We start from the raw sequence: 22,411 nt of genomic DNA, 5'->3' as shown, positions 1-22,411 counted from the left end.
GGCCGCTCACTGGCTGGGGAAGAAAGTAAGGCGGGGCAAGGGAAAACGACGCTGCCCAATCAGAACGAGGCACTAGCGCCAGCGACGCTGCCCAATGAGAAGCTGCCGTCGGCTTCGGCTTCCCTCGCCCCGCCCTCTCCCTCTCCGCGGCTCCGCCACGCCCTCTCCCGCCCGCGGGGCGCCGCGGGCTCGCCGGGGCACAGAGTAAGTGAGCCTCCCGCGGGGTAGAGACAACACCCAATAGGAAGGTACCGTTGAAGCCAAAGCAGCCATCACTGATACTGGCAACGGGAGTCGACGGACCTCCCTTCTCCTGTATGACGTAGTTTTCCCTTCGTCTCCCTCCGTTGCCCTGGCAACAGATAAGCGGTCTGGGAAGAGAGTCGTCTGTAAGTAGTAGACCCAAAATGGAACCAAAGGTGACCAGACAGCCCATGGTAGGCAAGTTAATTTAATATTCCGGACTAGCTGCCTGGGGCGGGGGCGGGGGCGAGGAGGGAGCAGGGGTCCTGGCCCTTGGTCTGCGGGACGTCTGGTCACTTACCTATGTGGACCAGAGTTTGGGGCTCCGAGAAACCCTGTCCTGCCCGGAAGTTGCGTTTGGCACTTCTGAATGGGGGTCAAGGCGGAAGAGTGGGAATCGCGTGCGCCCCCGGGGCCCCGAGAGTGCCCATTCCGACTGGAGTCGCCAAGTGATGTGGGTGTCCCTGGGCCTCCCCCTGAGATGCAGGCCTGGGCCCGACGGTCCCTGGGAGACCAAGCGCCGCGGAGGCGAGCGGGGCCTTGAGTTGCTTCCGCTGGAAGCCGCTTTTCTTTCCGGGCTGGCCCGGCGGCGGCCCTCTCTCCCTCACTCCCTCCCTCCGCCTCTCCGTGGGGCGAGGCCGCTCCGCCGGCCCCCTCGCCCCGCTGCGGCCGGTCAGCCCGCTCCGGAGGGGCCAGGGCGCGGGCCTCAGGGCGGAGCCCTCCACTCCCGCTCCGAGCTCCTGACCACGCCTCCGCAAAGTTCCTATTGAGTACTTTCACCTCCTGACCTTAGGAGGACGAAGAATTAGGGAGCTTGACGAAATCGTTTTCCATTCCCAGCTAAAAAGGAAAAGGATGGTCCCCATCATGGCAGCAACACTTCTAAGTCTTATTTCCCTGCCTCCCAAATATTTTGAATTTTCTCCCTTTTTTTTTCTCTCCTCTCTTGAGGATCTGTAAGCACTGACTGCAGTTCTGGATGAAGGTTTGCATTTGAATTCTGCATGTCTGCAGTTTATTAAAGAATTTAATGCTTGTGAATATATAACTACAGTATTAGTATATGTGACGTTTTCAAGAGTTGTCACTCACTATCATGTAGTTCCTTCTCTAGGCTTGAATAAAGAATTGTCATTTTGATGATACCGGGTTGGATGCCTAAAACTGCAAAGGAAAAAGATCAGAACTTTCAGGTAAATTAAAAATCGGTTTTACCCAGCCAGTCAACAACAAGGGTGCAAACCTACCTTCTTAATTTCTACTTCCTTAGTACTCATATCTCAGACAAAATGAACTACTCGTTTCTTCCTATATTAATCTCTGAAGCACCTACCTTTTGTGATTCTGCATAAACATACTGGTTATCGTTGGAGGTGTTTCCAGATTCTCCCCAGCAGGAAGTAATTTTCTCTGAGATTACTTAGCACTTTTAGTACCTCTTATGTGACCTCTATTTTATATGTGACTTGCTTATGTTTAGTTTTACTATGCCTAAATAAAATGGTTTGTCGTTTTATCCTGCACGTGGTATTTTGGTAAGTATTTACTGAAAGATTGAATTTTGAGATGTCTCCTGGATGCCCAAGAGTTTTAGAACTTCAGTTTACCAGAAATTCAACATAGTCTGTACTACTCAACCTTTCGTAGGCTTCCCCCCTCTGAAGACTCGCCAACATGAGTTTACTCACCCAATTTTTTATTAAAATAAATATTCAAAAATTTAAAAAGTTGAAAAAATATAATAAACATTCATATACCCTTCACTTATACCCAAACAGTTGTTAACATTTTGCCATATTTATTTCATCCCTTCTCACACACATTTTCATTGTCATTGAATCATTTGGGAATTGATTGCAGACACCTAATGTTAAGTTAGATGCCCTAAAATTTGCAGTATGTATTTCCCAAGAATTATAAAGTTCTCCTGCAAAACACAGTATCATTATCACAACTAAGGAAATCAATAATTCTGTACTATAGATATTTAAAATCTATTATGTAAATTTTCCCATTTGGCCCAAGAATATCTTTTCCTCCACTCCCCTGGCAAAGAAAGAATTAGGGTCCAGTCAAGGTTCCTATATAGTACTTGGATATTGTAACTCTTTAGCCTTAATGTAGAATAGTTCCCTCATTCTTTTTTATTTATTTTTTCTTTGTTACAATGGCATTTTGAAGAGTTCAGGCCAGGGTCTTTGTCTCTTATAAATCAGAAGTTGGTCTACATATTTGATTAGATTCTACTAAACATTTTTTCTAGCATACTTTATAATATTCATACTTTTCCAATCATGATTAAGCCTTCTCAATTGCAGCTACATCTACCTGTGCCATGAGTTGAATTCATTCCACTTCTCAGCACATGCATCTTTCTGTGGTGTCTTACAGTTTAGCATTTAATGCTCCTGTATGTGTGGAGCAGGGGTCTTCAAACTACGGCCCGCGGGCCACATGCAGCCCGCAGAGGAGTCTGATCTGGCCCGCCAGGTTTTTTGGGCAGTGAGCGCAGCCGAGGTGTTACAGTAGGAATTAGTAGTTCATATAGTCCGGCCCTCCAGCTCTCTGAGGGACCGTGATCTGGCCCCCACTTTAAAAAGTTTGAGGACGCCTGGTTTGCATTAGTGCCCTGGACTAATTACCTTTATTAAATGTTCCTATTTTTCCTACACTTGGAGCTGATGCAATGTAATCTGCAGGAAAATCTATTGATATCAGCATAGTTTTTGAGTTTCATCTCTAAGAACTGTTAATGAAAGATGTGTGGGCCCTGCAATTTACCTACAGATGTTATTAAAGCAGATATCAAGGCAGCTGCTGGCCATTTAGCCAAATTTCAATTTAGACAATGTTATTTTTTCCCCCTCCCCCTGAAATTCTCTTGCAAGACCTCATTGGTCCTGGTGTTCTGTGATATGATAGAGTTTTGGTAACATTCATCGAAGCCTATTAAAATTTGCAAAATCAAGATTATACTTAATAGTACATTAGAAAAATTCTTAGCCCAATGGATGGAGATGTACTTCCAGAATTTGCTTCATAATCATAAGAAAAACTCCCAAAAGTGCCAAGCTCAGTAGTTTTCATATCCTAGACGTATTTTTGATCATGAGAGATAAGTGCAAGGAAGAAAATGCACTTACGGGAGCAGAAGGAAATGCTCTGGGCGGGCAGAAATTGAAAGTTAAGTAATGTACTCCATCAGTCACTTCTTTTGTGTAGAAGGAATTCTGCTCATGTGGCATTGTGAAATAACTTTTAAGTTGACTTCATATTCAAGTTAGGTAAAAGAATATACTAGTTAAGACCACAGATTTTAGAATCAGATCTGGGTGTCTGGAACAGGGCCATTCACTAGCTAGTGACTTTGGACAGTTTACTCATTCTATTAATCACCTATTAAATGTAGCTATAAAACCCCTTAGGATTGTTGAACAGAATGACTCAACTAATAATGCTTTACGTAGTGTGTAGAACATGGTATGTTGTATGTGTGGCAGTTAATAACTTCTAAAGCAGTCTAATTTGGGTATATGGGCATGAAATATTAATAATCTAAGACAGTGATTCTCCAAGTTTAATGTGGGGCTCTTAATAAAATAAGCAAAGATTCTGATTCAGAGAGTTTGGGGAAACCTCCAGAAAAAACTATTTTTAATAATTATCTAGGGGATTTTGATGCAGGTGATCTGAGGATCAGATTTTGAGAAACACTGAAAAAATTATCAATTTTTCTCCTTGCATACTGTTGAAATAGCTGGATATCTCAGATCTGGGAATGTAAAAAGTTTGGTTTTTAAAAAAATATACTTTATTGATTTTTTTTACAGAGAGGAAGGGAGAGGGATAAGTCAGAAACATCAATGTGAGAGAAACATCGATCAACTGCCTCCTCCACACCCCCTACTGGGAATGTTCCCTTGATCAGAATTGAACCTGGGACCCTTCAGTCCGCAGGCCAATGCTCTATCTACTGAGTAAAACTGGTTAGGGCTAAAAAGTTCTTCAAATACCTTTTTCTTTATTTTTTCTTTATTTATTTTACATTTTTTATTAAATTATTATCTGTGTGCATATTTTACCTTTTTAAAAGGTTATTAATATTTTTAGGGCCACTTTCTAGTCCTGAATTTTAAAATGGCAAAAATTATGAGGAAAAAAGACATTTTGCATGAGTAGGATGTTGCGTCATTTTCTACCAACTTAATAGTAGTGTCTGCTACTGGAGTATACCAGAACCAACACCATCATCCAAGTTCACCCAAGAAGAGCAGTTCCTGTTCTTAGGCCTAGGCACATTCCAGAAGCCAGACACCACACATTTTATTCCCATGAGTCTGGAGTCATTAGCCAAATTGAAACATGTTGCAACATTTTTCTACCAGCAGATGCCAGATAGCAGAACAGACTAGAATCTACTATGGCTTCCAACTGCATGACATATGAGGTTATTTGGCATCTCCAGATGAGCATTATCAAACCAAATTAGGCACCCAGCTAGCATGCGGGCAGCCATTCAGTGAGAGTGAGCATAACTACATTGTGTCTGCTGAAAAACACCTTTTGGGGCTCCTTTTATTTTTTTCTCATGTTAGTTCACATTCAGAAATACGCTTTTGAAAATCCTTCTATTACGTCAACCACAAGTCTTGGGTAAGACAAAAGATAAGCATTTTTGCTCTTTTTTTCTACCAGTCCTGCTACCCCCATCCACAACCTGGACTAGCCAGATTGAATTTACTTAAAGCAGGAGTGGGGCTGAATAAGGCCTGTGAAATCATTCAGTCTGGCCCTGTGAAGGCAACCACAGGCAGGACTCCAAATTCATTAAATCTAGGAGCTTTTTTCATAGCAACATAAATATATGGTGAGTGAATTATATTAAGTGAATGATGTTATGAATATCCAAATGGCTCTTGGCAGAAAAAAAGATTCCCCACCCCCGACTTAAAGGGAACTAACATTAAATATTCACAAAAGAAAAATGTCCTGTCCTTTACATAAACAGGATTGCTTCTGATGTCTCCCTCAGTTCCCAGATTTTATTTTTTGCTTCTTAATACACATTAATTATAAAACAGGACAGTTTGGCATATATGTTGCAGTGGCTCTGTATTTTACTGAAGTTGCAAAGTCACATGCCTGTAGCTGCTAGCAGTTAAGATAAAGAGGTAAATACACTATAGTGACAACTAGAGAATTCCCCATCTAAATGGGGCATCACTTCCCAGCCCTTTTGCCATGTGGGAATATGGGCCTCATGTTGCCATGTGTGTCACGAGGAGCGGAAATTTGGACTTTAGGTAAAATATCCTGCTTTTTAAACATTGGTTCAAATAATTTTTAAACATTTAGCAAGCAAGCAAAACGTTGAACAAATAGAATCAAGGGCTGCCAGTTTGTTACCTCTGTGTCTCTCACATGAAAACATGATTGGTACTTTGGTTGAGAATCTCAGAATACTTAAGCAATGTTTTCTTTTTGTCATATTTCAGGTGCATTTACTTACCTAGTTAGGCAACAGTGACTTGTCACCTTCATCAGAAATTCAAGATAGGTTCTTACATATACCAAGCTTCTATTCCCGTAATGATAGTTTTAAAGGGTTTCAACTCAGCTTGTGCCGCCAACTTAAAAACTTGTCCATATTTTTTCTACCTTGCATTATATTATGAAATGTTTGCTTTATTATATTTTTAAGAATATATTTAAGATTCAAATATCAAAAAGATTCTTGTACTAAATTGCCTTTGTAATATGAGAATATATTAGTACAAACTAATAAAATATATATATCAAAAAGTATATTTAAAAACACATTTGGTAGCACATGCTTTTGAAAAGTAAATAAGTAAAACTGATTTTAAACAGAAAACACCTTCACATTGTCTTATAGTTACCATGGTCTTGATGAGGAATCAGAATGTTAAGTGTTGAAAAATACTTAACTGGAAATCTAGAGCAAATACTTTCTTATAGCAATATGAAAATTAGATCTGGAATAATAAGGGTCAAACAGTATTTCTAAGCACTTTTATATCCACTTTTCACTTAAACTTTTAAACCCAGGACATATACTAAACATGTTTTTTATGAGAAAATCAGACCTCCAATTGGTTACACAATGTATTCAAGGTCACACAGCACTAGAGCATTCAGAATACAATCCTGTACACTATTTAAGGTATAAATGTGATTAGAAAACAAAGGAAACAATCTCCAGTACAAACTTGTTTTAAATGATAAATTGGATTTACTATCGTAGTTTATTTAAAATACGTACTTGGAACCCTAGATAACTCTGAACCATTTAACTTCAAACATTTAAAATGTGGTTCTGTACAATTAGGATAAGCTGGTTTTAGATAAATTAATGGATGGAGAAGAATTATGATGGACTGGTAGACACATATGGAGGATAACTACATTGACCTACAGAATGGCTCCTTGAGGCCCCTCATAAAGGTTAAAAATGGATTGAGACTAGTGTGACTTAGGACAGTTTTAAAAACATCTAAATACTGTCCTGAGAATTTTTATTTATTTATTTATTTTTAAATAAATCTTTATTTTTCATATAATTCGAAGGTTCCTCATTTCTTCCCCCCTCCACCAGGTTCCCACCCCACCCTCTGCCCTTTCCCCACCCCCCATTTTCCTCATCCATAGGTGCACAGTTTATGTTCTGTCCTGAGAATTTTTAGAAACCAGGACTTGGCTTTGTCACCTACAGTATGTTTTAATTTTGGTATTTCTGATCCACAGTATATGATGCTTTGAGTTACCAAGAATTGAATTTGGATTTTAGTAATCTATTCTCTTTCTCTGTCTGCCCCCTAGATGACTATAGCCTACATTTTCCAGATGCCTAGGTAAAACTAGGTTACAATCTAAAGCTAATAGTCATGTCCAGCTCTTTAACCCATGATTTTGGGCTTATCATATGTTCATATGTCTGTGAGAAAAGTATAAAATTTGTAACTTTGAAAGTGCATATTTCTAATTAGGGTTGCGATTTTAAAGTTCCAGTAGCATCTTTTAAAAATAATGCTAATGTTATAAGCAAAGCCCACAAATAAAAAGTCGTATTTTTTCCTGCTAAATTTCTTTTAGAGTGGTATCAAACAGGACAGCTGACTCCTCAAATTAATGAGAGTGTGTGAGAAGGAAAGACCACATGTCCATTAGAGCCATACATTAGTCTGATTTAGTCATAATTCATAATAAAGCCATTAACTTTATTTTTTTATGTTCAGTAATTATTTTGTTAATGAGTAATTTGTTTTGATCAAATTTTCACTGATTGTAACAACTCAACCCAGAATATTTTTTAAGTTTTTCATTTACATTTATAAACATTTTTGTAGAAGTATGATAGGATGATAATTAAAATATGTTCAAGGGTGAAAATATTTTAAAATTAAGTGGAATGGAAATAGAGGTCTAGGGAAAAAACAATGTAAAATATCTAACTAGAGAATAAATTCTTCCTTTTTTAATTAATGGATGATGATAGCTATCAAACTACTCTAATACTTATATTATACTGTACTGGGTATACTTTTCAAAGACTAATATAAAAGTTATTTTTAAGTATGCTGGAAATTATATCCTTTAGAGCTAAACTTATAACAAATTTATATCAATTTAGAAGTATGTAAAAGAGTAATTTATCTACTAGTTTTTCAAAATCTGTGGGGGTTATGGAATCATAAAACTTGAAGGCCACTGATATATAGTCTCAAGCTTCAGAAGCATGCTTTAGTACTCTTGTCTAGTCCCTCACCTGTAGTTTAGTTTGATCACCAAACTAAATCACCCTAGAGATTTTTTAACTTACCCATTCTCTAGGAGAAATTACAAACTAAAAGAACAATGGGGGTAAAGGAAGCAGATCATTTTCTAATTATCCAGACCAAGAGCTTCAAAAAATAATTGACTCTGCATTCTCTCTAAGCAGTAAAAATTTAGGTTCTATTAGCATAAGAGTTTTTTGTTTTAAAATGCCTTGACAATCTGTATCAGTTTTAACCAGTTAACTACTACATGTCCAAAATGGGATGATATTGGAATTTCTTCCATGTGTGCTGGAATATTTATGCATTTAAGTTACCATAATTTTCTTTACAAACCCAGAGATGTCACTAACAAGTCTGATTTTAAAATTGGGTGACCAGAGTTGATATGCGAGGTTTGCAGCTATAGATGTGCGTGGCATGTGGCTGGCGTCCAAAGACGCTTATGGCATACAAAGGGTTAAAGTCTGGTATTTTATTCCATAATTCCATTGTATGGCTATTCCATAGTGTAACCTTTAACTTATTGGTGAACATTTATCCATTGCTCAATATTTTATCAATGCAGTGCTTTAATGAACATTGTTATTCTGACATCTTTATCCACCCCTGCTTTGTTTCTTAGGACTCATTACTTTTAGAATGTTTGGGTCAAAGAAAATGCACATATTAAGTTTTTGTAAATACTACAAAATATTGATAGTTTCTATAAAATATCCAAACGAAACCTACCAACAAACCCACCAAACAACAGAGCGCACCCATTTCTCTTATCTAACTGTAGATACTATCAGGCTTTTGACTTTTTTTGCAAAAGACTTAACATACACACCAAAATGAGAATGATTTTTATCTTCATGCTGCTGTAGTGATTTTCCTATTTAAATTGCAATGCATGACCCCCAGCATTCCCAATTCCCTTTAAATTATTTTTTCTGTATCATGTACCATTTTCCTAGCATTGTATTATTTCTCTCCCCTTATTCTAGTCTGCAAACTCCAAAAAGGCTAAGTTTTTGTTTTTTCTCTCTTTTGTTCACTAATTACTAGTGCCTGGCACATGGTAGACAGAATTAAATGACGTGGCAATTTTATGATAAACATGAATTTCAGCCATAGCTGGCATGTTTCTTCTTTGGCCCATCTGTCTCTGATGTTACACACATCTTCCCAATGAGAAAGTACCCTTAGAGCAGCCACAGCTTCTCAGGCCATGTTATACCTACACAACACCCAGGTTTGGCTATTAGCAGGCCATCTGGAGGAAATTAATGCTCCTTCCTGCTCTGACTCCCCAGGCAGTTGACTATCAAGACAGTGTAGCTTTGCCGATGTGGCCATCCAGCCACCACCACGCTTATTTTAGCCCTTCCCTTCCTGTTTCTCTCCTGCCAATGCCTGAGGGGACATAGGAACAACCACCAGCCCTAGTAAAGCATTCCACCCGGGTAAGGGATGGCACCCATCTGCCCCACACCAGGCCTTTGGTCCCACACCCTTTCCCATAACATTGGCACTTAGTCAAGCTGAGAACTAAGGTTTGGTGGAGCACCAAGTTTCACTGTTTTCCTCCAGCCAGAATTTGGAGGAAATTTACCAAAGAAAGCAAAGGCCAGTGATTGAATTTTGGGTGGCTGGCATTGCTAATCTATAAAACAGCTAATAAGAGTTTAGTATTGTTCACCAACCAGTTTAGCATTTTGATAAAAGTTTGGTGACAAAAAAATGTTTAGCTGTTATGTATTTCCTTCACATTTATCAATTCTATAGAGTATATTCTCCCTTTCAGTAGTATGTGTCAGATTAGGCCCAAAAAGGGCATAGTGAATATTTTCATTGATATCTGTAACGGAGACGCTATGTTTTAGTTATATTCAGGCTAATCAAGTATCTAGTGTTACTAGCCTTCAACATAACCCACAGGGGCAGGGAGGAGAGAGTAAGGATGATTACTAGGCATCTACCACTGGCAGGCTGAAGTGCGAGGAGGAAAGAATGTGGCAGGAGGAGCTGTGCATTCTAAGAAAATTGCATATGCAGTTATCTCAGATTCCAGTTAGTGATAAGTTGCTTGCTTTATTCTCTAGTCCAGTGTTTCCCATACTTTTGACATATGTGTACCCCTTCTATAATTTTCGTAACGCTGAATATTCCTCGTACTCGTGAGAATGTAGAATTAGGCGCAGCTAAGCACGGTGCAGTGCATATCCCCACCAAACTCTTCCTGTACCCCTGGGGGTACGCGTACCACACTTTGGGAAACACTGCTTTAGTCCATCCCCTATTTCATCTTCTCTCCCAGAAAGAGCAGCATAATGGTAAGATTGCTGCTTAGATGTTCTAGAATAGGAATTTGAATGAGGGGAAGAGGCTTGGTGAATGAAGAGTAGGAAGCTTTTATCAGGAATGTCAAAGTAGTAGTGGAGAGGGAATAACTAAGCAGCTTCATTTGATTACAACTCATTTGCAGTGGGCGGTTAAGGCAGGCAGCAGGCCAGCATCACCACTTTATAAATAATAAATCCTCTGTGGTGTTGATGTTGTGAAAGACACATGGCTAAGGTTGCATCAGCATTGGTATGGCGAAATAGCACAAAAAGGGTGGGTCTGTCTGGAGAATCACCTGTTTGGAAAGGGATTAGGCTACAAATTAAGTCCAGAACACCTTAAATATGTAGCATAATAATCTGGGATGTAACAGGGGGAACAACAGTCATCAGCCAGAGACGGCATATATGCTAGGATATTAACAAAATACTCATAGAAGTGTATTCACTGGTATTTAGCATATAGTATTTCTGTACTGAGGAAAATAATAAACTAAAAGCATACCTCATTTCTGTTCTTCAAGAGCCGATTTCACCTGTTTGCTACTTTCTTACAACTTGAAAGTGTGTAGCCAGTAACTGATCCTTAGGATGCCTTTTACCATTATAGCAAAAGGATTAAAGTAGAAACCAGCTATTGAGAGAAGTGAGAATGTTAAGAAATGTCTACCTCCTACCTCATCCTTTCCCTAATTACCTCTTACCTCCTTCCAAATGGTCATGTTATTTACCGTCACCCATCATTCAGGGAAGATGCTATCAGTAAACCAAGATGGCTACACACAAAAGCCATTGTTTTCCTAGCTGACATCTACTAGATAATTATCTTTGTCTAAACGAGCGCAAATTTTTCTGCCAATTTTTCACTAGGAGGGGGTAAGTTTAGAATATGCAGTCTTCCAATTAACACTACTGACCAGTGAAAGTTGACAAGATCTAGATGCTTATATGAAATAGTTCAACCTTGTTTCATTTACAATATCCACCGGAAATTATGGGGAAAATTATACGAGGATAGTTTATTTATAGGAATTTGATTTTACTTCTTACATTACATTGGATATGTCTCAAACAATATGTTGGGAATTCATTCTTGAATAATACTAATAATTGATTTCTTCTTGAAGGAAAAACTATATCCAGCAATTCAGATATGGCAGAAGTGAAGTCCATGTTCCGGGAAGTTCTTCCAAAACAAGGTATTTAACACAATTACTTAAGTGACAGAACATAATAGGAACATAAAAAGTAATAGGCAGTATCACATAGTAGGCTCAATAGCTAAGAATCTGAAACTACTGTGTTCTGTATCCCACCTTTACTGTCCATCAATTGCTTTATTTTTCCCAGTAAAATGACAACCTAGAAAAGCCTGCTATATTCAAGATTGCAGATTACAACCAAAATTCTTAAGAGTACTGTAATGTACCATAATCTATATCTATAAAAGCCCAAGCAACCCTTACTACCAAATGATTTGAACCCGTCGACCAGTCGCTATGACACACACTGACCACCAGGAGGCAGACGCTCAATGCAGGAGCTGCCACATGGTGGACAGTGCACTCCCAACAGCCAACTTCCCACAGCCCCTCCCCCTGCCTGGCTGGCTCCCATCTACCCCTGGTGCTAAACCATTCCTAGAGACGTTCTTCTGGGTCAGGGTTTCATAGGTAGCAGAGTAGCTTCCTCGATTTATTGGAAGTCAGCCCTCGACACAAGAATTTGTCTCACTCCCCGTCCTCTCCCTCCCCCAGGGACCACCTGCCTGCCATGGCAGAGGCGAGGAGGGAAAGAGGTGGGAAGGCGGGGTGCTGACAGTGGTATCCCGCACCTGGCCCGGTAACTGTCGCCTCCTCTCCCGGCCCCACCCGGGGCCTTTGGGCCCCAGGCTGGGACAAGGAACCGGGGATGGGTTGTGGTAGATGTGGCCCCTCTCCCAGGGGGGCCGAGGGCTGGCTCCCTCCTCAGAGCCAGGGGCCAAACTCCCGCGATCTATCCCCCACACCTTTGTGCACAAATTTGTGCACTGGGCCTCTAGTATTAAATAAGGTCTGAATCTGGGTAAAAAACAAAAAACAAAACCTAAATAATAAGAAATGCTGAAGTTTTCAGTGAAACACTCAGAAATTTGAATATCGGTGTTAAATCAATACCATACTTAACTATGTATTTTTAGGCACTATACATTTCTCCCAACTTTTTTCAACTAAATATTTGACATGAGTTGTGTCTTATATAATTTAGAACCTTAGCTATAAAGTTTGAAACTTGTCTTCTTCATGAACTCCCTAGCATTAAATGCTTTTATGTTTATAAAATTTAGAAATGTTATAGGGGTAGACTATGAGAATAAGAGATTTTCATTAATAATGGAATCTCTAAGTTTTTAGAACTTCATTCTAACTGCAAATCCAAACTGCCAAACAACTGGATTATCTCAATCAAATTCTTATTTATTTTTAAACTTAGGGCAGTTGTCTGTGGAAGATATAACCACAATGGTGCTGTGTAAACCCAAACTTTTACCCTTAAAATCTCTGACTATGGAAAAACTGGAGAAAATGCAGCAAGCAGCACAAGAAACAATTCGCCAACAGGAAATGGCAGAAAAGGACCAAAAGCAAATGACTCGCTGAATAACTTAGCACTTTCTAGCTATTAACAGTAGCTAGAAAATAATCCACCTGTATGCTGAAAGTAGTATGTGTTAATAAAACTTATATTCATATAGGTAATATAAAATACCCAAGACTAATGAAACGTGTATGGTTTGTAATGAATGTAAGCCATTAAAACTAACCCAAATCTTGTGTGTTTTTTTACCCAAGTTTTTAGAAATACCAATTAAGTTAGTGTTCACCATTACTACTACACGGCTGATAACATTCTTAGGTACAAGTGACTAAATACAACTTATATATTCAGAGAATTTTTAATGTCTATTAAAAACTGAATTTAGAGATATATTCTAATCTTGCATTAAGTACTCATGATGGGCTTTTATATTACCTAATTTTTAAAACTTGTTATGAATTTGGTGTGACCTATCATGTTTAAGGCTATTTTGCCTTAAACAGATCCTACAAGTCATGACAAAACTCTATTTCTTAAAATAAACTTAAGAAGCCCTCACCTGAGCTTTTAATAATACTAATTTCAAGGACTTAATGAAATAATGGCTATTTTTATCATCCAGATATCAAAACCCTAGAAATGGAAAATAACATGGATTTAAAAGAGCTCATGAGATAAACATGAAATTCAATCTGTAGTGTTAGTCCTAAAAGAGTGTACTGAAACCTGTAATGTAACATATTCCCAAAAATACCTTTGTAAATTCTGAATATAATTCTTGGTTGGTTGGCTGCAATCAATAATAGACCATTTAAATTAGCAGACCGTAAACCTTCCTACATAAAATTAAGGCTCTGCAAAAGAAGTTAGAAATGTAATCATTCTTCAGATAATTATTTATTGTAGCTATTATTTTCTCAGACATGGAATAAATGCAAAACTTTGAGTCTCTTGAAGAATAATATTTTGAGACATTATTTGGTAATAGAACTTAATTAAAAGCCCTGGCTGGTTTGGCTCTGAAGGTCTCAGGTTCAATTCCCAGTCAAGGGATTGCAAATTCAATCCCCAGACCTAGTAGGTCGGGATGTGTTTGGGAGGCAACCAATTGATGTTTCTCTTCTCTCTTTTGCTAATCCTAATCCCTTCCACTCCCTCAAAAATATATAAATAAATAAATGGAAAGAATATCCTTGGGTGAAGATTAAAAAAAAAAAAGGAGAGAGAGAGAATGATGAAAGGTAATATATATTTTAGAAATTTCATTAGGCTAAAGATAAAATCTTTTTAAAAGTGTGAAAGCTAAACAGCCAAATAGGAAATATGCATTTCCTAAGTAATTATTACTATTGTACTTCTGATATAAAAGTTTGTAAGAAAGTTTAAATTCACTGGGTTCAAATGCACTCCTTATATGATTTTATTTGCTAAGTGAATAAAAGTATTTTTTAAAACCTAAAATAAATGTACTCCCAATAAAAAATCAACACTGTTTCACATGTTTTATTTTGTCATACATTCTTCTAGAACCGGGTTCATTTTTCCAGTTTTGTAGAAAAATAAATGTTCCAGCCACCATTTACTTAACTGTCTAGTCTTTAAGACCAATCAATATGTTCCCTGGAAAGATGAATAAGTCCCCTGACTAACTCATTTTTTTTAAATTCTTTAAGACAAAGAAATAACTTTTTTTTTTACTCCCAAAGCACAGTATTTCAACAGCAGCAGCCAAAATGGGGTTTTAGCAGCTTAACTTTACCCCCTAAATAAAGCTTTGTATAAACCAGTGATTTTACTACAAAAACACTGTCCTTGGAAAAAAGGAATAGCAATCTGACATCAATGCAAAACTTGGAATGATTAGGTCATAAACATGGCACTTACAAAAGGTAGCTTATGAGAACATTCCACTTAAGAAGTGGTTACTTTTCTGTCCCTCCTTTACACCATAAAAAAAAAAAAAAAAAAAAAAAAAAAGGAAATACTTCCTTTAACAATTCCCCTTAAATTTGTCTATAAAATTTCAGAAATGCCTTGTACCCAAAACAAGTGTTTAAAAAAAAAAAAAAAAAAAAAAACTGTGCTAACAACTCTTACAATTCAGATATATATATTTTATAACATCTAAGACTGCAAGAGTTCTTATATTCAGTAGCTCTCTGGTTTAAGACGACCTCCATCTCCTTCACTTACAAAACGTTTTCTGCCCCTGTAATGCAAAGAACATAAACATGAAGACAAACAAATTCTGACTACAGTCAATTTAAACAACTTAAAACTTGATATTTCCTGGTTATTAACTTTTAAAAGGTTTTATTGTTTTTTTTAAAAAGTCAGTATGGCTCTAAAGCTTTTGTAAAACCCTGTTCCTGCTATATTTTTCCTAGAATTCAATATCCTATTGAATAAAAGTTTATTAAAATAAATTCATTGTTCAAAGAGAGTCATGTTAAAAAATGTTAAAATATAGGACAAACATTTGTTACTTAGAAATTTAATACTTATTCTACTGTGTTATTATTTGAAAGCTAAACAGCCAAATAGAAAACAACAATATAATCTGGAATTATGCAAAATAGAGCTATACAACCTATCAAAATATTCATGTTTAAAATATCTTTAAAAATTTTTTTTCAGATGTAGAAAAGCCATAACCTGAATATGGAAAAAGAAATCAAATTAATTCCAGTCCATGCCCCTTTTGGGGATTCATGTTATTTCAAGTAACCTTGCTCTGTACTGTAACCACATTCTAGCTATCTGTGGTAGCAATAGCCCAGGAGAAATAGGTGACCAGCAGCCTAAAGCAATAAGCAGAAAACAGAGCTTGGGCAGAATTAGCCCTTATTCTCTGACCCTACAACAACACGCACTGGCACTTGAGACCACACACAAATGTGCACTTCACAAACTAAGCAAAAGGAGAGAGGATAAATACTCAAAAGTTTAGGTATCTCTTCAAATGACACTTGATAGTAAGGTCATAACAGAAGTAACCGGTTAGACCTTTGAACAGAGACGGAAACTTTTAAAAAGCCAGTGCCAAGGTGTTGACCCTTTTTCACACTAAGTCTAACTGTAAACTAGCTATATTTTCAAAGGCTGTAATATTAGGAGGCCAAGGTGCGGAACAAAACAGTTAGTTGGAAGCAGTCTTGCCGAAGTTGACAGTTTAACTGATGTATACCACTTGACACATCAGTACATAAAGAATGCCATCACCAAGTAGAGATCTACATTTTCAAATATTTTTATCAAAGCCACTAAATTATATCTTCCACTGTTATCTTTTCCTTCTCTCTTAATGGCTTCTATTTTCTACAACAAGGGACACTGCCAGAAATTATTTCTCTGAGATTCAACTCATAATATCCTTAAATAAAAATACCCAAACTTTGAAAATTTTTTGAAGAAAATTATAAAAACTTAAAATGTACGTAAAATCGACTCACAAAGAGTATTATAAAGAGTTAGATCCACATAGCACAAATATAAAGTAACATCCAATTAGCTCCAATTCTCCATTCTATGAAGGAGCAAAAAGAAAGCAACTTAAGCCGAAGCCGGTTTGGCTCAATGGTAGAGCGTCGGTCTGGGCTCTGAAAGGTCCCAGGTTCGATTCCGGTCAAGGGCATGTACATTGGCTGCGGGCACATCCCCAGTAGGGGGTGTGCAGGAGGCAGCTGGTCGATGTTTCTCTCTCATTGACGTTTCTGGCTCTCTATCTCTCTCCCTTCCTCTCTGTAAAGAATCAATAAATTAAAAAAAAAAAAAAAAAAAAAAAAAAAAAGAAAGAAAGCAAGCAACTTAAGAGTATAGGAATGATCCTAATACCTTTGAAACCAGAAAAAGTCTGGATTAATCCTTGGCCTCTACCATTTGTGACCTTAGAAAATGTATATTATACCTCCTTAAGACTCAATTTTCTCATTGATGATTAACACTGACACTAAAATAGTGTTTATACTACTTAGAACAGAACTGCTCCACAAAATTTGACTGCCAGTGGTTTTATGAGTTTAAATTCACAAGGGGGCAAAATAAGCTTCACCCTTGTTTCTCCATAAACACAAAATAGATGATTTTTCAATCTTGAGTAGCTCCATTTATTAATAGTATTATTTTTCTGACAGAACTGGAATGATGGAAAATTAGCTTAGCCTTCCAAGCACCTCAGTATTTTAAGCTGAAAAAGTAATAAAGTACCTTGAAGGACAAAGATCTCTGAGTTGTTTGGAAATTATTCCAGCCTGAAAACATTCTTCTACAAATTTCTCAAGCACGGAGTATGAATATGGGACATCCAGATTAATGTCCGGAATTTCATTATAAATTCTCTCATAACCCTAAAACAATGAAATTGTATACAGAATTGTTAGCCCATACAAAATACATAATGCCATACAATTCTTCACTGTCATAAAGCTATATTTAAGGCCAAATGTTTATATAATAAGACTAAAGTCAGGTCTGAACCTTGAAACAGGTACATTTGTTATAGGATGTTTTATTTAAAACTGTTCTCTCAAATGATCTTGAGGCAGACTGTGATATAGGACACATTTTTTCCCATATACAGGGATGGGCAAAAGTAGATTTCCAGTTGTAGTACAAATAATACAATAATTAATAAATAGTACAAGAATAAACTGTTTCTTGTATAACTGTAAACCTACTTTTGCCCACCCCTGTACATTTACATTTAAAAAAAAAAGGGCAAGAACCTCACCAAAACTTTAATAGCAATGCATACAATTTTAAATAGAAATAAATTACTTTAAAGTATAATTTGCTAAATGTTTGTTTCTACTTAAATATAAAATAGAAATTATATCTTAGAAATAGAACTCTTGACGAAGAACAAACAATCACATTTTTTTAAATGCAGGTTAAAAAAAACCTATTGAAGTGTTACTTTCCAAAAAATGACTGCAAGAGATTCAAACATAAACACTACTATTTAAAAACAAAGAACTATACACATTCTACTGCTAACCATATCTAAAGGAAAATTTCATTATCTTTATTCAATCATATATTTAAGGTATAAGCCTACAAAATGTTCAAAATAATGTTATACTTACTCTTTTCATTTGGTCTACGGTAATCGTAGAAGATTTCCAAAGGGATTTTAACAAATCCAAAATCATCTTAAATGTACTTTCTCCAGTTGACTCCAAAACCATTACAATGGCCTTAAAATTGAATGAATGCATGAATGTATTTTTGGTCATTAATTCATATAAGAAACATCTCTTAAATGTAATAGATTCCTTTAATCTGTAACTATAATTCTTATAAAAATTTAAAAACAATTTTCTTCATTAACATTAACTTGCTTTTTAATATTCACCCAAGAATGTTTCTCATTGATCTTAAAAAAAACCCGATGTATATTATTAAAGAAGTACTATGTCACTGTAGTACAAAAAAAGGAACACAATAGCCCTAGCTGGTGTGGCTCAGTTCATTGGAGCGTTGTCCCATGTGCACCAGAATGTCTCAGGTTCAGTTACTGGTCAGGGCACACACCTAGGTTGCAGGTTTGATCCTCGGTCAAGGCATCTACAGGAAGCAACTGATCAATGTATCTCTCTCACATTGATGTTTCTCTTTCCCTTCCTTCTCTACAATCAATTTTTAAAAAAGAAACACGATAATTCTCTTTGGGATATCAAAGTAATCTTACTTCATATACAAGCTCGTGGTGAAAATGAGGTACTTCCAGTTCCTTAAGGCAATGTTCAGCTTCAGATATGTCTCCAGAAAGTAAATACTCTTTCAGCAGCATAACAATCTATTAAATTTAAAAATTGAGATGTGTCAGAATTTATTTTTTAAATAATTGTGCTTTGTCTAAATGATTTATTTACCCTCATCTCAATATATTACATGATGAAATAGGTTACAAACAGCTAAGAACATATAAACTTGACATGGCACAATCATTAAAATTTTTTCATGCTTAAAAAGTAAATCTTCAATTTTAAATGGTTAATTATGAAGAAAATGAAGTGATTCAGAGTATCTTAATAATCACTGAGATTTATGAATAGACTTAAGACTTTCACAGCCTGAGTTGTGACCATAATTCTTCAATGCTCCCTATAAAACAAGGGATCTTAAATACCACTAGAGGGCACTAACTGAAAGTCTCAAAATGAACTTTTAAAGAGGCACAAATTCTCCCTTTCATCAGATGACCTTGATATTGTACTGGGAGCCAAAAAAAACAAAATATTAGGGCTTTACTAGACAGGGTAAAGATTTCCATTTACTTTTCTATGAGGATTTGAAAACCATTATCTAAAAGGTTCATCAGTAATTCAGCTTCCAATAATATATAGCTAAAGAGGCAAGTAGCATCTATGGCCCTAAAGAAAATGAGGAAAAGTTTCTGAACAAGAGAATGTCAATTAAGAATGTTTTTTCCGCTGAAACCGGTTTGGCTCAGTGGGTAGAGCGTCGGCCTGACTGAAAGGTCCCAGGTTCGATTCCGGTCAAGGGCATGTACCTTGGTTGCGGGCACATCTCCAGTAGGGGGTGTGCAAGAGGCAGCTGATCGATGTTTCTCTCACATCGATCGATGTTTCTAACTCTCTATCCTTCTCTCTTCCTCTCTGTAATAAAATATTTTTAAAAAGAAAAAAAAAATGTTTTTTCCTGTACATGTTAAAGTCACCTTTGCACCTAGAAGATGCTTGATGCTGGTTAAATGAATAAAGTAATTCAGTGTCTCTGCTTCATATTTCACACTTCTACAACGTATTTCATAAAACGTAAAATACAATTTAACAAAATACATACTGATAATTCCTATTATGCTTTAGGAAAGTAAATATTTATATGTCATTTGAGTAACATTTTCACTCCATAATAAATTTATTATTTAAATGTTACTTAGTTTTTAAACTTTGTTATGCAACTGAAGGTTTACATGTTTTCCATCAGGTTCCATGAATTTTTGAGAATGATAAATTATGAATACATGTATACATTTCAAAAAGTCCTCTTTGTCCAACTCATCTTTCCATGTAAAAGGAAATGAACATCCAAATAATGTTAAACTAAAATACTGCATAGTTTTATTTTAATTTTTATTTTAACCATTTTTTGTTGAGGTAATTCACATACCATAAAATAGTTTGGGAGTTTCTCAAAATATTAATTTGTGGGAGAATACAGATAGTTCTTGACTTATGATGGGATTATGTTCTAATAAACACGTAAATTGAAAATATCATGTCAAAAATGCATTAGATACGCATAACCTACCAAACATCATAGGTTAGCCTACCCTATCTTAAACATGCTCAGAACAACTTACACTAGCCTATAATTAGGCAAAATCATGTTGCTTCCACTGCCCAGCATCACCAGTAAGAATCATACTGCATATCGCTAACCCAGGAAAAGATAAAAATTCAAAGTATAGTTTCTACTGAATGCATATAGCTTTCCCATCATCACAAAGTCAAAAATTCATCAAGTCAAATCATCTGTATTACCATCTTATCAATATTGTCTTCTAATACATAAACATGGGATAGCTTTCTATTTACTTTGGTCTTCTTTCATTTCTTTCAACAATGTTTTGCAGTTTTCACTGCACAAGATGCTTCTTTTGATAAGTGTATTTCTTTTTTTTTCTTTTTTTAAAATATATTTTATTGATTTTTTACAGAGAGGAGGGGAGAGGGATAGAGAGCCAGAAACGTCGATGAGAGAGAAACATCGACCAGCCGCCTCCTGCACAAACCGTACCGGGGATGTGCCCACAGCAAACATACATGCCCTTGACTGGAATCGAACCCGGGACCTTTCAGTCCGCAGACCGACGCTCTACCACTGAGACAAACCGGTTTCGGCTGATAAGTGTATTTCTATTTTCATCTTTTTTTATGCTACTGAAAATATAATTGTTTTCTTAACTTCATTTTAGATCACTCAGTGTGCAGAAAACTGAATTTTTTATATTTATCTTACATAACGCAACCTTGCTGAATTCATTTATTAATAGTTTGGCTCTTTGCTTTTGTATTTTTGTGGGTTCATTTGGTTTTCTTTATACTTCCTTTACAATCTAAGATGCCTTTTATTTCATTTTCTTTCCAAACTGCCCTAGTATCATAACTGTTTTTATACCTCAATTGCTCTAATAACTTTTTAATTTAAAAAAAGATATTGAAATTATGATATTACATGATACAAACACCAACCCATCTATCTTAACACACATGAAAGCAAACTGGTCAAAGCTCTAACTACATTTTAAGGTCCTTAACACTCAAGTAAGTATACATGTCACTGAAAAATTTATTTTCAAAACTATAGTCACATATAAAGATTATAATCTAATTTAGAAGCACATGAAACTTTAAATATTCTATTTTCTTAAAAATCTACAAATAAGATTAATTTTGTTAGTTTCTTGACATACTGCCAGGGAAAAATTATCCAGAGACTAAATCTGGCATTTTAATGTAGTAAATTAGTTACATAGTTTAAAGCATGAACAAAGATAGTGAATCTTCTTACAAAAATGTACCACTCTAATCTAATCTAGTCATAATTCATAACTTATAATCTGAGACTATCCAGTTTCAAAATGCTCACATAAAAAAAGGTATTTTTTTTGGATAACTACAAAATTGCAATAATATTTGAAAAAATTTAAATACCGATATAAGAAAAAGATTTTTTGCATTCTTTTAAGGTTCATCCACAGCTTTCTTAATCATAAAAGCCCTTTTAACTTAACACAGTCTAATTTTTAAGTCAAGGAAACCATACAAATTTAATAACAATTATATAATTATTGGACAACTTATAGCAAAACCACATGAAGCCAAATATACAAAGATTATTTAATTTTCCATTTGCAGCTATAAGACTGAAATTAATTTTTCTCCACAAAAATATCAACTAGAGGGCATAGTTTATTTTCCTAGAATATGTATAAATTAAGTTAAAGATAATAAACCAATATTACCTCTTTAACAAGGTGATTAACAGGCTTCTGCCCACCGCCAGAGCCCCACACGCTATCTTTGCGCTTTCCGCCTTTAGACATACTCAGGAGCACAGTAGCCTTGTTCAGAGCAGCTCTACAAAAAAAATTTTTTTGACATTTGAACATGCTTCAGCAGGTCCAAATCATGGTAAAGTTGGGGGGGACGGGAAGATAGAATTCAAGCCTTCTTTCCCACCAGAGAGACCATTCACCATGACCTGTAGTAATCCTCAAAAATTAACATCTACACATAAGCAAAGCTAAGACATAACTAAATCCAAATATAAGTTTCCACCTAGTTTTTAAAAATCATATATCCTAACTCCCAAATATCACATTTAGCTTATAATTAATTATACCAAAAAATAAGAGTGAAAAATGTTACTTCTTAAGATTTCTATGACAGATAAAAATATAAAATAAAATTGAAATAGGGTTCCTTGGTTAATATTGTT

The 22,411-nt window shown here is 36.2% G+C and overlaps 3 protein-coding genes across 12 annotated transcripts in view; 1 reads left to right on the top strand and 2 right to left on the bottom strand.

Moving 5' to 3' along the window:
- Positions 1-764, bottom strand: part of SHOC2 (SHOC2 leucine rich repeat scaffold protein) — a 46,953-nt gene extending 46,189 nt beyond the window's left edge. The window contains exon 1 of one of the 2 annotated variants that reach the window (XM_045582075.1): positions 545-764. The gene's annotated coding sequence lies outside the window, so the exon portion shown is untranslated. The remainder of the gene's footprint in view (positions 1-544) is intronic. The other variant, XM_036438975.2, reaches the window with a different exon arrangement.
- Positions 211-14,954, top strand: BBIP1 (BBSome interacting protein 1). 6 transcript variants are annotated; one of them, XM_036438992.2, is made up of 4 exons: positions 211-389; positions 1,358-1,436; positions 11,494-11,565; positions 12,839-14,954. In XM_036438992.2, exons 3-4 carry the CDS (start codon positions 11,520-11,522, stop codon positions 13,003-13,005), a joined length of 213 nt encoding a protein of 70 aa, XP_036294885.1. In that variant the 5' UTR covers positions 211-389; positions 1,358-1,436; positions 11,494-11,519; the 3' UTR covers positions 13,006-14,954. The 6 variants fall into 6 exon arrangements, with proteins under 6 accessions (XP_036294885.1, XP_036294883.1, XP_045438036.1 ...); XM_036438990.2 differs by having other exon boundaries at positions 1,346-1,436; XM_045582080.1 differs by having other exon boundaries at positions 211-437.
- PDCD4 (programmed cell death 4) overlaps positions 14,429-22,411 on the bottom strand; it is a 21,697-nt gene continuing 13,714 nt past the window's right edge. For 3 of the 4 annotated variants that reach the window (XM_036438980.2, XM_036438981.2, XM_045582076.1), the window contains 5 exons: positions 21,936-22,050; positions 18,633-18,740; positions 18,028-18,138; positions 17,150-17,289; positions 14,429-15,152 (listed from right to left, as the gene is read on the bottom strand). In XM_036438980.2, the coding sequence (XP_036294873.1) occupies positions 15,092-15,152; positions 17,150-17,289; positions 18,028-18,138; positions 18,633-18,740; positions 21,936-22,050 (535 nt within the window). In that variant the 3' untranslated portion in view covers positions 14,429-15,091. The remainder of the gene's footprint in view (positions 15,153-17,149; positions 17,290-18,027; positions 18,139-18,632; positions 18,741-21,935; positions 22,051-22,411) is intronic. The other variant, XM_045582077.1, reaches the window with a different exon arrangement.

Source organism: Pipistrellus kuhlii, unplaced genomic scaffold, assembly GCF_014108245.1.
Source record: "Pipistrellus kuhlii isolate mPipKuh1 unplaced genomic scaffold, mPipKuh1.p scaffold_m20_p_15, whole genome shotgun sequence".
Taxonomy (NCBI): domain Eukaryota; kingdom Metazoa; phylum Chordata; class Mammalia; order Chiroptera; family Vespertilionidae; genus Pipistrellus; species Pipistrellus kuhlii.
Note: the sequence above shows the minus strand (reverse complement) of the source record. Positions and strands in the feature narration are given on the sequence as shown.

Excerpts from the sequence above, each read along its gene's own strand:
- BBIP1 (XM_045582078.1), top strand. The coding sequence starts at position 408 with ATGGAACCAAAGGTGACCAGACAGCCCATGGTAG. Across the intron at positions 442-11,493 it reads GACCAGACAGCCCATGGTAG|GAAAAACTATATCCAGCAAT; the intron begins GCAAGTTAATTT and ends TTCTTCTTGAAG. Across the intron at positions 11,566-12,838 it reads GGAAGTTCTTCCAAAACAAG|GGCAGTTGTCTGTGGAAGAT; the intron begins GTATTTAACACA and ends TTTTAAACTTAG.